This window comes from Pongo abelii, chromosome 7, assembly GCF_028885655.2.
Source record: "Pongo abelii isolate AG06213 chromosome 7, NHGRI_mPonAbe1-v2.0_pri, whole genome shotgun sequence".
Lineage (NCBI taxonomy): Eukaryota > Metazoa > Chordata > Mammalia > Primates > Hominidae > Pongo > Pongo abelii.
The window spans coordinates 86,346,292-86,362,924 of NC_071992.2; the positions used below are offsets into that span (position 1 = coordinate 86,346,292).

General features: G+C 40.5%; 1 protein-coding gene across 10 annotated transcripts in view; it reads right to left on the minus strand.

The window, feature by feature from the left end:
- Window positions 1–8,750: 8,750 nt before the first annotated feature.
- EYA1 (EYA transcriptional coactivator and phosphatase 1) overlaps window positions 8,751–16,633 on the minus strand; it is a 357,313-nt gene continuing 349,430 nt past the window's right edge. For all 10 annotated transcript variants that reach the window (XM_054561759.2, XM_063726690.1, XM_063726689.1 and 7 more), the window contains one exon: window positions 8,751–10,743. In XM_054561759.2, the coding sequence (XP_054417734.1) occupies window positions 10,663–10,743 (81 nt within the window). In that variant the 3' untranslated portion in view covers window positions 8,751–10,662. The remainder of the gene's footprint in view (window positions 10,744–16,633) is intronic.

The following is a 16,633-nucleotide window of genomic DNA, read 5'->3' on the forward strand; positions in this document are numbered from 1 at the left end:
TCCCACCTCATCTTCACAGTATAGATGAAATATTATATCGTCCTAGGAGTCTACTCAAATAATCCCTCTGGTTCTTCTGCGCCTGAAGCCTTCAGCCCATTCTGCTCCTTACTGGTAAAGTCAAAATCACCCATTGCCTTGATCTCAGCAGCACCCAGCTCCTACTCAGGGAAGACAAACTTCTCAGGGCACAGACTCTGTCAGTACCTAGCACTGGGCTGGGCACATAGTGGATCTTTAAAACATGTGGACAATTCTATGTCAAAGAGAACTATTTTTCTAGCCTGTAATTTTCTTCAAAGTCTATTGATATAAGGCTGTTTAGAGCAGTCTGTTGTTTTTTCTGATTCCTGCATTTTCTTTTGTTTTTCATGGAACATGTTGCACCAATTTCCTGTCAGGCTTTGCAAATAAATATCAAGGTCAGGGGCTGGAAGCATTTATGGAGCTATCGTGGCACCTCTTGGTTCCACTGGGCCAAGAAATGCTTTCAACCCCAGAGGGCAGAAGTTCTTCAAAACAAGACTGTTCCAATAAGGGTGTGGGCTTTCTCCATCCACTTGCTCACCCTCCTTTTTGCATTTTAACTACTTTAGGAAGAATGGAAATTCTGGAAAGCCTTTGGTATTTTTGAACCACTAAGTAGGCTAGGTGGTGGAACCTGTGGTGATTTCTCAGTGAGAGGTTCCTACAGACAGGGCCATGAAGAGGCGGGGCGGTGAAGGTGGCCATTTCTGCAGGACTGAGGAGGCGGCAAGGCCTCCTCCTGCTCAGACTTCCTGGCCCCTTCCTTCTTCCGTTGGGCTGTCTGGACTTGCAGACTTTGATCTTTGCGACTGAGTGGGCATTTATACTAGCCTTGCACACATGAGGGCTAAAGTAAGCATAGGGGATTGATCCTTTTCAATGTCTAGTCCCTTTTAATGTCCAAGTTAACACAACAATCTCTTCCCCTTCCCTCTAGTATGCTCTTGGTCTTGGTTTTTCTTTTTCTTTCTCTTCTTTTCCTCTTCAATACTTTGCTGTGTGAGGTGGGCTCTGAGCCTATAAACAAGGAAGTGCTAGGGACAGCATCAAAGGGGTCTTGTGTCAAGAACTTTCAAGCAGCCTCTGGATGCTTGGTTCTCTAGAAGGATACAGCACCCCTGTTACAGGGAAGCACAAGGTGTGAGTGTTTTCAGAAACCTAAGTCCAAAAGTCTTGCTAGGTATCTGGTATCTGGGATTTAGTGGTCCCAAATTTGGCTATATATCACAATGAGCTTGGGGCCTGAGCCTGAGACCACCTCTAGGCTGTTTTTAGTAGTGACTAGAGGTAAATGATAGAGGCCTTCATATGGAGGGTTTAGCTCTTTATAATCTCTTTCAGCCAACCACCTCCCCATTTTGTAATGGAAAAGTGACATTTTCTCAATAGTAAGTAAAGGGCTTCTGCCTGATTGCTGCACTTTCTTGAGCCATCAGGAAAACCAGGTTGCTATTCTTGTCCCTCTAAACAGTTCACTGCAGTGCATGTACACACACATACACACACACACACACACACTTCAGTAATATATAAAATTACTTCCAGAGAGCAAAGCCTTCCAGTCCTGGGATAGTAAGAAGATTTAGAATGAACCAACATGCTCCCTTCAGCTGTAACTCTCTGACTTAATTATATACAATGTTGTGCATGGCTGGATCCAGTCAGACCCTTTCCAGTGTTGGATGGGAAAGGGAAGAACAAGACAGGAGGATCTTGAAGCCCATCCCACCTGCGAATGCCTGGCTCTGCCTCTGGGATACCTGCTATGTCAGTTCCATGTTTCCATCCCTGCCATTGGACAGAGTCTCACAACACCTTGCTTGGACTGTTGCAGAATCTCCCACATGTCTGCCAGCCTCCTGTGTCTATACATTTCTCCATCATGGGTAAAATGAATATATATCTGATTTGATCATCCTCCAGGTTAAAATTCTTTGACATCTTCTTCATCATGACAGATATAGTCCCATCTCCTGGGGCTCTGAGTGTGGACCCTTGCTGATCTGGACCCACTTAATTTTTCAGGTTTTTTTCTCCTTCCTTCCTCATCTATCCACCCCACATGGAAGCTTTGCTTCACTGAACTTGAAATTTCTCCAATGTTGTACTCTTAGTCCCGAGTGCCTTTGCTCATTCACCCATTATTTATTCATCTATCTAGTCAACAAACATCTTAATTTTATTATAAACATAAGTAGAAAATGTGTTAACATGCCAAGCATTGGCCTTGATGCGAGGTGTAGTGGTAGTGGTGTCCCTCATCTTCCTGGAGTTTCCAGCATCCTGAGAGAGGCAGATGGCAGAAGAGTAATGGAACAGATAAAAAATGATCAACTGTGGGAAATGCAATAAAGGGAACAAACTGAGGGGCTCTGTGAGGGAAGAAAAGAATAGGGTTTTTTTGGGGAAGAGCTGTGTCTTTGAGATGGACTTGTCAGCAAGGCTTGTGGAGGGTGTGATGTTTAAGCTGAGACCTGAAATGTGGGGAAAAAACCAGCATGGGAAGAGGCCTCTGGGCAAAGAGCATATGTAAAGGCTTTGAGGTGGAGATGCACTTAGGACTTTCAAGAACCGGCAGGGAGGCTAGTGTAGCAAAAGCTTCAAGAGTGAGGAGCTGGGGGCAGACTGCAGGTAGAGAGGTGGGTGGTGGTCAAATCAGAACATTCAAGGAGCTTGAGATCTTTTTCTAAAAGCAATATTGTAGTAATAGGCAGTACTAGGATAGGATTTACATTTTAAAGTGACCCCTGAGGCTGTGGTGTAGGGAATGGCTCAGGGAGGGGAGGATAAGGGCTGGGAGATCAGCTGGAAGCTCTTCCAGGAGATCTGTGAAGGATACCTGTGACAGGCACCAGGTGATGGTAAGCAGCAGAATGATCAGAGATGTGCTGTGTGGGAAATTGGCAAGTCTTAGTAAAAGGCTGAAAGTGGGGCTTGAGAGAGATGGGGAGACATTGAGAATGTCTTCTGATTACTAGATTTGTGGCTTCAGCAAGTTAGCCAGTTATAGGGAGAATTTAGGGAGGACTGGGTTTAAGAACCTAGTTGGCATCTTAATGTTTCTTTTATCTCACTTAGTTCAATGAAAGTATCATCTTTTCAATGAGACTTCTCCTCTTTCCCCCAGGCAACACTCATTCCTGCATCTTCTGAGTTTCCATCATAAATTAAAATTCTTTGCAAAATTTGCCCCCCTAGATTGTGGGTGTCCTTGGAATTTAGCGAGGCCCTCATCATAGGATGCCTTCTATCACAAATCTCTGTTTCCCACTGGAAGGTCAGCCCCTTGAGAACACCTCTGACACTGGTCAGAACTCTTCATTCACAGTAGGAGCTCCCGCTGATGGTTATTGAATGGTGTTGAGTTGGGTCATAAAGATTTCATGGGCATGGGCTTGGCTAACTGGAATCAGAATGGATTAGAAAGGAAAGACCAAGAGCTGGAAAGTGCACTTGGCCAATTGGACAGCCCTGCTTGGGGGTGACTAGCAATGGAGGTCTTTCTCACATAGCTGGCTGGCAAAAAACAATGCTGCTGCTTAAGCCCCATGCCAGACAAAGCAAATGAGGATCTCTGGGCTGGAGCTCAAGCATGGGGATTTTTCAAAGCATCCCAGCTGATTTCAATGGGTAGCCAACTGGGAATCCTAATAGCATAAGGAGATTAGAGCTTTCAGGGGCCTTCTTTTATGGAGTTGACCAGAGGTCACTGCAGAACCCTGCCCAACAGGCAGCACACAGAGGTGGGGAGGAAGTGAGGGTGGGCTGGCACATGGGAAATGGTGTGGGCTCACCTCCTGCACACCTGGAACACCCCCTGTCACCTGTGCACCTTAGGCTTTATGTCAAGCCAGGATAGAAGATGGACAGGCCATGGGGTACCTGCAGCAGAGGATCTCAACTTCAGCTAACTGGAGGGAATCCACTTTCAGGGTTGTCAGCCTAGCTATTGTCGCAAGCAGTAAACTCCCCTGTCCAACCAGCCCACAAAACCAGAACAGAACTGCTCTGTGACTGTCCAGGCATACTCTCAGAGACCTGAGGCATGTCTTGGCCCCCCACTGGTGACTTCTCAAAAGGCTTTCCCCTGGCAGAGCATCCGTTTTTCTTCTGTTGCCAATAAAAATCCCCAGCTCTGTTCTTTCTCCTTCGCATCCTTCTATTGCTTCTGACAGAGTTTGCCAGTTAGCTGAGGTCAGGATTTCCTTTTTACAAACAACCTGTTTTCAGTCAGCAAGGCCAGAGGTTTCTTAAATTACAAACCCTTTCATTTCTTCTGCCGCAAGTCATCCTGTCAGTTTGTATAATGACACAGAACGGAGAGAAACGGAGATGTGCAGAGAGACACTGAAAGGAAAGAGTAGCTCACTTTCTCGAGCCTTTTGGATTGTAAAAAACTATCTTGAACATGATAGAGAACGCTATTCCAGCTAAGCTTTTGTAGCTGCGTATAGTGTGGGTAAAGGGCCAGTGCCTGAAAGTAAATTTCTTACAAGTCTTAAATGAACACACAGTGTCCATCATCTCTATATTCTGTTAAGCAAATGGCCTCCTTTATATTCATTTGAATTGGGAATCATCCATGATACATGCAAATGTTCTGAAAAGCAAATTTAAAAGTTATGAAATATGTTTTCATTGATATTTGTAAACATTTACTGGAAGGTATGTTTTAACCCAAACTCTGGAAGGATGACAAAGGATTGAGGCACTAAGGTAAAAAAGACAAAAGGCCTTTGGACATCATTGGAAAATTGTGCTAACTGTGGACAAAGCACTAAATATTCCTGGAAAACCCAAAGAGGACACCTAAGCTTACCCTATTATTTAGTGATAGATCAGGGAGGCGAAGCCAACTGTTACAGGCCTGAGAGCTCCTAATCTTTTCATGATTCAGTATTGCATCCAAGAGGGTGGTTTGGGGTCATGGCTTTGCTTTACTTGTCTGTGACCCATTGGGCAAAGCATTGAACCCAAGTTTTGTAACCTATAAAATGGGCTCAACTAGATACTCCTTAGACCTAATATTTGAAGGCTTGTTTAGCATAGAAGCATCACCATTAGCAAAGGCTGTGTATGCTGATGTAGGAGCCTCAGTCCCTTTCTATTCCTATCCTCTGCCTTTTCTTTCTCCCATGAAGGGCAAGCAGTCATGCTCACATACCATAAAGGCACAAAGCCTGTAGCTTTACTCTGAGATGGACAGTTAAAGCCCTTGCCTCCTCTCTCTCCTGGCTGCCCAACCTGTCATCTCTGCCTCCCAGACCCACAGTCCTGGCTCTCCTGCCCTTCCCTTATCCTTCCCTAGCTTGCCGCCCACCTTCTCACTCTGAGCTGCTCTCATTTTCTTCTCTTCTTCCCACTCTCCTTGGGCCAGCTCCTCCCCAGCCTTCAGGTCTTAGCTGAGACATTGGTTCTTCAGGGAAGCCTTTCTTTCCTGCCCAGGCTGCCCACAGTAGATCATTCCCTCACCTCTGTTAGTCTTGCTCATTGAGCGCTTCCAAGAATTGTAATGAATTCTTTAACGGTCACTGTCCCAGTGCTCAAGGTCAGGTATGAGACTTTTTTAGCTTGTTTTCTAGACCAGGCCAAAACAATGCAGTGGACTTTTGTAGGGTCTGTGCATCCGAGAAGCTGGTTCTTCAGTTGGGGAAATATTTTTGTGAAAAGTTAGCTAGTACAGTCATAGACAAGATTAGAGAATCTTCCAGGCAGTGTACCAAGCACTTCACATATACAATTGACCCTTGAACAAGGCAGGGGTTAGAGGCACCAACCATTCTGCTGTTGAAAATCCATGTATATCTTTTGACTTCTCAAACACTCAACTAATAGCCTACTGGAAACTGGAAGTTTTAATGATAACATAAACAGTCAATTAACACACGTTTGGATATTATATACTATATTCTTAGAAAAAAAAGTTATTAAGAAAATTATAAGGAAGAGAAAATGTATTTACCATTAAGTGGAAGTGGATCATCATAAAGGTCTTCATCCTTATTGTCTTCATGTTGATTAGGCTGAGGAGGAGGAGGAGAAGTTAGTCTCGTTGTTTCAGGGGTGGCAGCAGTGGAAGAAGAAGATCCACGTATAAATGGACCCATGCAATTCCAGCCCCGGTTGTTCAGGGTTCAATTATATTAACTTATTTTGTCTTCATAATAGTCCTCTGAAGTAGATACAATCATTATTCCACTTTTACAGATGGGGAAACTCCTAACCACTGGGATGCTGAGATGTTTCCCCATTTTTACAGATGGGGAAACTCCTAACCACTGGGATGTCCACAGTGGTGCTGAGACCCCTTCCCTTGGGCGTGTCCAGATTCCTCTTCTGTCTCACTACTTCCTCCATTTGACCTATGTAAATATTTAGCCATCACTAAAAGAAACCTGGGTTTACATTTCCACCATCCTCGTCTGAATCTGACCACTGTTTGCTGGGACTGTCCTAACAGCGGAATAACTGGTTTCCCCATTTCTTCTCTTGCTCCTCTCCAGCTCCTTCTCCACTCAGCAGCTGGGTGATCATTTCAAAGAGTAAACTAGACCAGGTCCTCCCACTAGGTAAAAATCTCAGTGACCTCCCATTCACTTAGGATAGCATCCAAACTCCAGACCACGACCTCAAGGTCTTCCTGGTCTCCTTCCCTTTACAAAGTCATCTCTTGCTCCTCTCCTCTTGGACCCATGGGTGTGGTTCTCATTTGGAGGATAAACAGAGTGTTCTCCTCTGTGGACCTTTGCCTGCATGTCCTGCCCTCATCTTTACATGCTTCCAACTTCTTAGCAGTCAGGTCTTGGCTCAGACATCTCGGCTCTGTCCATTCTATTAGAAGAAACTTACACCTGTCACTGACCCATGTTCTATTTTCCAAAAAGAACCCTTTTGATATGAATGTAGCTTATTCATTCATTTAGTAATTCATTATGGTCTGTTTCCACCAACTCCAACGTAAACTCAGTCCTTGGGGCATGGACATCCTACCCTCAGCACCTGGGACAGTGCCACACTATTGAGGGGTAGGGGGCAGTGAGTCTTTATTGAATGAAATATGGACTTCCAATAAAGGCATAGACAGAGGGAGAGAAGAGAAGGAGCTAACACTGCATGCCATTGATACAGGAGTTAGGAATAAATCATTTAGGCAGATAGTGAGGGTAGAAGAGTCCTTAGTAAGGTTTTCCTTTTAATGAAAAGCAGCCCCAAAATAATTTTCTTTTCTAAGAGTAGCCTGTAAAATTGAGCTGCAGACATAGACAAGCAAGCTGGAAGCTTGCACAGGTAAGTGCCAGCAGTTGTGTCAATAGAAAATGGCTACCTAGGACTAGGCATGTTCAAAATGGTGGCTCCATATTCCCTTCTCTTTGCCAGGCACGTGTACAGTAAGGAGCAAACAAGATGGGCTGGCCAAGTGGAAAGCCCATTTGCATAATAATATTAGGGTAGGGTGGCCAGCCTTCCCCACGTGCTATGTGAATGTCACAGCTGGTCCAACCAGTCTGTGGGCAAGGGAGAGAGCTGTTCTCCTTTTTCTTTTTCTTTCTTTTCCCTATTAAACCTCCACTCCTAAACCCGCTCCTGTGTGTCTGTGTCCTTAATCTTCTTGGTGCAAGATGATGAATGAAGCTGCTTCACCATGGTAGGGAAAAAAGGGTCTGTAGAGGAGGAAGAACTTGAGCTGGACATGATTTGGGTGGATTGAGGATGGGGTGAAGGAAGTCATTGTGGGCAATGAGTATGCTTTGAACAAAGATGAGGCAGAGATGCTTGAGAGCTGTTTGATGCATTAAAGAGCTTAGTATGTTAGCCTAGTGTACTGATGATCTGCTAATTTCAATAATGAGAGAGAATGCTGGGAAGAAAGTAGAGACTGTGTTTGGAGGCTCTAGAATTCCAAGGGGAGAAATCTGAGCCCTAAATCCATGATCAAAGAGGAGCCATTAAAAATTTTGACCAGGAGTTGTCATGTTAGAGGTGGTGCTTTAGAAAACTCATCTTCTGGGTATGCCCTCCATTTGGCCTATTTTTTATACTTTCTTAATTTAAGCCCTAAAAACCCCTTTACTCCCCACCACTGTCTCTCTTTAAGATTTTCCCCAAAGTCTTTTCATTCTTGGGGTGTCGGGGCATGCTCAGGCACCTCATGATTCAGGCCACTTGACCTGGTGTGTGTGTATGAAAAATACACATCAGGGGCCTGAAAAATGGGTGAGGCAGTGCATGTTTGATTTTCATGTGTTTTCATGTATGAATGTGTGTTTCTAAGATTAAATTCTCAGGAGGAAGCCAGTTGTGCTGTTTTATAGCTCTCTGTCAATGATTAATCTGGCCAAATCATAGAGGTATCTGTTGTGGGTGTTCTTTATTGATGAAACTGCTTTATAGTGTTGTCCCTTGGGTATAAAAGTGGCTAAATCTGTGCTCTGCAATCCAAGATACTTTATGCTGAATTATGTTCTACAGTAGGTAAATTTGAGTAAGGGTCTAGTTTATGTAATTTTTGGAGAAGTGAAGAGCTTTTCCATTCATCAGTACTTAACAGTGATCAAAGAAACAGCTGTTACCCTGCAAGTTCAGTCCCCTAAAGGACTGATAAAGCCATCACTGCAGTTACTTCATACAACTTCCTTTTGTTGGACTTTGGGTGTCCTAATGTAACCAAGATCCTGCTATTTCATATAACCAAGAGAAAAAGATGATCCCAATAGTCAGGGAGCTTACAGTACATCACAAATCAATTTTATTAACTTAAACACAAAATTAATGAAGAAAAATTCTGTACACAACGGTGGACACAGCACACCTTTATACAGTAAGGCCAAGATAAACTTTGTCTTTTCAGTTTGCAGAGTACAAAAACATAAAATGAAAAGGTTAAAAATTGTCAACTGTTTTCTTCAAGCAAAAAGGAAGAAAAAACTAATTCAATTAATTGTGAATTTAAACAATTTGGATAATTCACAAATGACTAATTCTAGCAGCAACACACAACTTCAGAAAAGAATGAAGTAGCTCTTCAGCTACTTTGGGACAAAGCTGGTGTTTTTTTCCCCCAATATATGATTAAAGACGACTCATCCTAAGGGTAATTTCATGACAATGGATTGTGTTAGATGAGAGAAAATATTGCCCAGCCAAACTGACCATTTTTGGAGAAACTCTTATGGTCTGACAAAGGTGGTAATTTCATTTCCCCAGATTGATGCCTGTCATGTAGTACATAATGCAGGTGGAGAGGAACGTTGTTTCCATAGTGATGACAATGGCAATGAAACTTCCTCAGGGTGGGAGGAAGAAAGAGAAAATACGCACATAGGGAGTAATGCAAAGTTTGCTGATTTCTGGATTAGCATCATGTGTCTTCCTTTATCGAAAGAAAATGCAGACACGATAATAATTCTGAGCACATGAAAACTTTGTTAGTCTCCAATTCATGAACCATTTTATTAATAAAATATATCTACTATCATCTATATTCTTTGTGGGAAGAAGCATTTGAATAATTATTATTTTTTTCCAGGTAGTTACATATAATACATTAGTGTGGAAATGAGAAAGTGAGGTGGTAGGAGAGCTCATTTTTTTTCAAATTGTTTGTTTAAGAAACTGCTGTGTTATTTCATCAAGGCCTTCAGAAGAACTGATGCAGGAAAAATTTTTAGAAAACAAAATCCTTACTGACACTTGACATCCATGCTTTTGGTCTTGACAACATTATCTAAAAAAAATCCATTATCTACATATTTATACCCAAAACTTAGATAAGGCACGGCACATGAATTTGTGCACGTGCTGCCTCATGCTTCACTATCAAGGCATTGCTACCTTTCAATATCATTTCCCTAAACAATATGTAAAAGAATCATCCATTATTACAAATTTACACCAAAAATTCTTTCTGTACATGATTGTCTCAGTGATGTACATATTATACGTTTAAATTAGACATACTTAAAACTACTATGCGATGTGCTAAAATTCAAAGTACTGTACTTGCCATGTTGTGAGGCAGAGGCCTTTAATCACTTATTTCTAATGCTATTGTCTCTTCAATTATTTGATGTTAAAAAAGTCTGGTGGGTGAATTGTAGGGTATGTGAACTATACCTCAATAAAGCTGTTTTTTTTTTTTTAAAAAAGTCTGTTCATAAATAAGTAGAGATGTACAGATTACCCTGGGTATGAGACACCAAAAAGTAAACCTTCTTTACAAGAAAATTCCCCCACTGGTATTCAGGAAACACATTTCAGTCTCTGTTGTGCAATTAGGTTTGCTGTATTGGAGAAGCTGTTTATATCACATTGAAAATGCTAACAACTGAAGCGTTTGCAGGTCCTTTCTTCACAGGTTTGAACCGTGTAGTTAATGTGGCAGACACATAACGCTGTGCTAGAACATTCTCATGGCTTATTTTCATTGGATTCACAGTACTAGAGTCAACAGCTGTTCTGATGAAATAGACGTGGTCCTCCATTCACCACAAAGGCAGAGGTCAAGACTGACAGCAACTGCGCATCACCAGGCGGAAATTGCTAAGTTCTGGAGGCTGGCGCTGATGCGAGACTGGGGCCTGCTGGATCTGTCCCTGGTCACAGAGCAGCTGTGCGCTGTCAAAGTGCTGAGCGCTGTTACAGGTACTCGAGTTCCAAGGCGTGGTGCAGGGCCATGAGGTCCGAGTGGCTGGAGATCCTCCAGAAGGGCATCGCGTGCTGCAGCAGAGGCACACATACACGTGAGGACAGAGCACCCAGCGCCGGCCCTGCCAGCTTTTTTGGAAATCCACTCCCATGCTCACCCCCATTTTCAGTATCATTGAAATGCCAGCTAACATCTTAACATCACATCTGTTTAAAACAAAAATTCAAACTTACTTAATCCTCCCCTAAGAATACTGGACTGAGTTTTAAAATGTAATCTAGAGTCTGTTTCTTTCTTTGAAGAAGGGGATGGATATTTCCTAACTGGATCTACACTGTAACTTGACTTGAATGCCAATTCCAAGCTTTAAATAAAAGAACGTTGCCAAATATGGCAGCTTTTCATGTATCCAGTGGGTTTTTCATGCTGAAAGTTTAAAGAGCTTGTACTTTATGAGTTTAAGCAGTTTTCCTTAGTTAGTAGTAGTTTACATTTTTTCTAACTTAATTGTGGCTCACATATGAAGCAGTTTTTTTTCCATTTATTTCCTTCAGTTATTCTTCATATTGACCTTAAAATGGCTTTACCATATGGAAAACATTTTAAATGAACATCTAAAGTTGTTTTTTTGTTTTGTTTTAGGTTTTTGTAGTTGTTATTTAAACCTCTATCTAAAAATCTAGTTTAAGTAGTGGGAATGTTTGTGATACACGTGAATAAACCAACGACAAGAAAAAGGGGAAGAAATCAGAAGTTACGTCATCCATGAAGGGTGAAAATGTGAACTTTTACTGCTCCAAAGCGCTATAGTAAGTACTAATGCATCAGCAAAACCTTTTTAAGGGAAAGATAATCACCCTTCAGAGGACAAAATTCTGTTTACCTTATAGAATAGGATTCTTAAGCAAAAAAATAATGTGGTGCCTGAAGTATAATTTGCAATTATAGTTCTGAGAAATTTGGAAAAATTTCAGACTAATAGGAGTATTTGGCATAGAAGCAAATAGAAATGAGTTTTTTTTTTTTTTAATGTGTAGGTAACAGTGAAAGCCACTATTTTGATATATAGATCACATAGCTGCTACATACTGGGATACAAACTATTACTTATTAACAATGTATTTGCCTCAGATTATCTGTTGAAATCACATATCACATTCCAATGTGTAGACCTTTCTGGACTCAAGACTATTTTGGTGTATCTGTATATATGTTATTGAGTGATACTAAATATTTCTTTGTAGATTTCTAGAAGGATGCTCCACTTGGAAACTTCACACTGTAAGACATAGCATTGTGCATTCATTCATACAGAGCACACTGTGTCAGGTGTAGAAGATACAGAGATGCATGTGTTGCTGCCTACTCTATTTTGAGTAGCAAAAATGCACAACAATCATCAGTGTTCATTTATATCTTGTAGGAGGTGGGCAATTACCTTTGCCTAGTGAACTGGGAAAATATCTGAAAGGAGGTGATAGTTGAGCTAGGTATGAAGGATTAACATTCAGAAAAACACTCTGATGGGTTATGTGCATTGCAGGACAGAAAATAATGGAGAAATTCATTGTTGGCATACTAGATGGGTATGAGAGAAAGACTTGGCTGGTGACATGAGTGGCTGCAGGAGCCAGCTGATGCAGGGCCTAGTAAGCCCTGCTAAGGAGTTTATTTGTAATAAACTCCTAATTCATAAATCCCAATAGTTATGATTTATTGGATATTGTGTTAGGCACTATGCTAAGCTCCTCAAAGAGACAGAGGTACTATTACTATTGTACTAGTTAAAAAAAATTAAAAAAAAACAACAACCTGAGGCTTAGTGATGAAACAGAGTTTAAATAAATAGCTGGTAAGGAGCGAAGCCAAGATCCATACCAGGTGCTGTAATGCCTCCTACCTGTTCTCTGTAGGCTTTTTATTCAGCTGTGTAAATTATCAGCACCATAGCACAGGTTCAAACTAACTCTCTCTCTCTCTCTGCCCCCATCCATTCTCTGTGGGCTAAGAGACACCAGAAAAGAGTGACTATGATTCATAGACCTGGGTTAGAAAAACGTTTGATCCTATAGCTTTCCTCCTCATTAGAACAGAAATTCATGTTGTAAAATATAGAACCCTATAAAGAAATACAAATCATTTCTTATCCTACTATACAAAGCTCACCACTATAAACATTTCTTTATATTTTCATATATGTACATACTCAAACATACTTGAAATTATGTGTTTATCAAGTATGTTCCATTCAGCATCCTACTCATTTTACTACTTCATCTCAAATTCATTTTAGACACATTTTAAAAGAAAACTATTATTTTAAAAGTTTTCAAGTATTCAACTGTGCAGTGTTGCTATTTAACCACCTACTTGGTATCTATTTTTATATCCTCTTTATTTCTAATTGTTTTTCTTATTAGGTTTGCCAATCATTATTGCCCTTCCTCAAAGTTTCTTGTCAACAGCTAAAGGGGTTATATAGTATTTCTATTGATCTTAAGTACTATTATCTCAGAATGTAACAAAGGATGCTGAAAGCTCTTCAGATAACCATCTTCATAAAAACATATAAAAATACTTGTGCAAAAAGTGGAATGCCTTTTTTCAGAGCAGGTTCAGTCAAATTCTTTTGCATGTCAATTGTCTGAGGTTCCATATCTTCCCCACAGACAAGTTACAACCATTAACAATGCAAATCTGAAAACTATTGGTGCAATCAGAATCCTGCACTGAAGAATGCCATGACTCTCAGAGAAATCGAAAAGGGAACTGAAAAAAAAATCCAGCTAATTCTTTGGTACATAAAGTATAAAGTGGGCATTTAATTTCATAGTAAACAAAGGACTGGTTCAATGGCTGTGTGTCTCATCTGTACATGTGTGTGGGTTGATGCCGCCTACAGAACACTTATGTTTTTCTTTTAAACCATACTCAACACTATCGGGAAAGGTGAGATAATCTGCAAACAACCCTAAGTTGGCTTGTTTACTGGTACTAAAATACAAATGGCTTTAGTCTTCCTGTACAGAGTATTAATAAGAACCACCTGGTCAAGCAGCACCCTGAAACGAGGTCAAAGGATGAATCTTCCTGTAGTATATTACAGACAACTCATCACAATGCAGTGGGGATGGGCCATTCATTTGGGCAGAAGTGCCAAAGGTTCTACAATGAAAACTTTGCAAATCTTAGGTGTACATGAAAGAAAACTGGTAGACTCTGGGGACACTCCACCCACAAGGATAGGAACTCTATCCTCTGCATTCTTTCATGCCATGCAGGGTAGTGATGTCGGCTGTAGTTAGCAGTTTCATTCTCACAAAAATAGTAGACTTCAAGAAATGCACATTTTATATTAAGTGAATGACTATAAGAAGACAGTCTAGAGGAGAGGAGGTGTCAAACTCCTGTTAACAATCAGAACTAATATTGCACAATGATAATATTTTCCCTAAGTACGTACTGATGTGAAGATTTTATGCATTTATAAAAGCTTCTCAGGACAACTGGATACAAAGTAAACTTTTTTTTCTCTTGCATCAATGTTTAGCCACTAGAACAAACATTTCTTGTATGACATCGGAGAGAAATGGTGGCAAAAGAAAAAGAAAAACACATGCTAGAATGAGGAGACCTGGGTTATATTCTCAACTTTGACATTAGCTATGTGACCTTCAATTATGGCACAGTCTGCCTGAAGCCCTAGTTTCTTTATAACATAAGGGTTTAGGGAAAATGACTCAGGGTTGCTTCTAGGTCAAAGAAAGTCTGTGACTTTATTATCAAAACAAAGTCTGTTACCTGCAGAGCACCATAGCTACAGTAGATATGTAATACATACAAGACATATATCCCCAATGCCAAGAGCTGACCAGCAGGCAAGATATAACTGATGAAACAATTTTATTACAATGTAAGGCAATGAGGGATTAAGAATTAAAAAGATAAATTCAGAGAGAAGAGAGCTCAGTTGTAACGTGGAGAGGGTAAGCTGAGCTTGAGCTGAATTTGAAGAATGGGTGAAGTTGGAGAGGTGGAGGAGACGTGGATAGGGTTCCCAGTTAGGAGGAGTAATTGGCCTGTGGAGGATGGGGCTGGACTGGTGTGTAAAATCATAGAGATGTTAAGGAGGTTTGTCAAGGTAGCAGCACTTGGAATATCTAACTAAGGAGTCTAGACTTTTGTCTTGTAAATGGAAGGAGCGAGAGGCTAACACTTCCTCAGTGCCAAGAGACACAAATAGGTGGGGGTATTTTAAGCAATTTAGGGCAGCAGTCGGGAAGGATGGACTAAAGATGTTTCTGGCTGGTAGCAGAGAAACTAGGTAGAATTACAGTGGAAATGGAGTGGGTGTAATAGATGCAAGACATATTGTGAAGAGAGAGTTCATGTGACTCAGTGGTGGGTGGGAATCAAAGAACCCCAAATCATGTCTGAGTGGGCCAACTGGTTTGGGATAGCTGAATTCATTTGCTTGTATTCAGACATTCAGTGGGTAGAACATGGGATACTTACCTGGAGATATTCTCTCAGGTTGCTGAAGCCCTGGGACTAAAACAGAGCTACCCACAAATCTTAACAGAAATGACAGCTGGAACTGCAACATGCATGTGATTCGTTTATCAAGATTAGGCATATATTGAGAGAAGTAGGTATCAAGGCCTAAAAGTAGCACATGCTTTTGTGTCTCCAGAACCAAAATTTTGCCTGATGGGAAAACAATGACACATCCTTCCTGTTTTTCTTGCCTCCTGGAGCAACTTCAAAAATCTCCTTCCTCATCTGATATTTAGCATTTATACCTTTAGACTACATATAACATCAACCATATAAAAAGCTGGGTATGTGGATACACATATGTAAATAGAATTTTGCTGAATTATTAAAAATGTGTTAATTACAATGTTTCAAAGTTTTTAAAGCATATACCCTCTGACTTAAGTATTGCAGTTTTAGGAATTTATCCTACAGATGCACTTGCACATGAACGAACTGTAGAACTGTTTGCAGTAGTAAATACTGGAAACCACCTGAACATTCACCCCAGGGGACTGGTTAAATAGCACATCCACATAATGGAATACCGATGCAGTCACTTAAAAGCATTAGAGATGCAACGCTTCATGGACTGATATAGAATAACTGCCAGGATGGATTAAGTGAAAAAGCAGGTATTAAAAAAAACTGTATACTTCTCATTTGTGTAAAAAAAATACTTATTTGTGCTTTCATATGCACATATCATATTTAGAAAGTTTTGCAGATGGAGGTACAAATACTTCTCACATTGTAAATAAAGATATCAAGGGAGAACTTATTATGAAACTTATTGTGCAACATTGCTCTTTTATTTATATATCTGCTTGCCCTCTAGACATAAGTATGCCTTTTAAGGATGACGATGAAATCCAATTCAAAACGTGGCATATAGTAAGTGATTAACTATAAATGAATTTATGACTTTACAAAAATAACATTCACTGTACTTGGTGTTTATAACCTTGATGTCCCACTTAAACTAAAAACAAAAAAGTGCATAAGTGCATTACAAATGTTATTTGATAAAGTGGCTTGTATTTTTCTCCTAAATAAGCTTGAAATTGGGCATTATTAATCAGGTTCTCAGCTTCATCTTGGATTTCAGCAAGTTTTAGAATGTACATATAAAATGAACATATTTAATGAAGCCTTTCTCACTGTGCAGAAAATGGATGCTTGCCATTTTTTCTCCCTTTGCCATTAACAAGAGATTTATTTTAAATAGTTCTTTGAAAATAGTTAATTTATTAGCAAGGCCACTTTTACTACTCTAGAAATGAAAACTAGATGTCAATGTACAGGAGACTATTTCCTACATTTTTTTTTAAACAATCATACCTAGTTCTAATCATTTTCTCTCAAGCCATGTTGCATTAGGGAAACAATTTTATGGTAAAAAAGAACAACTGGTAGATTTTGACA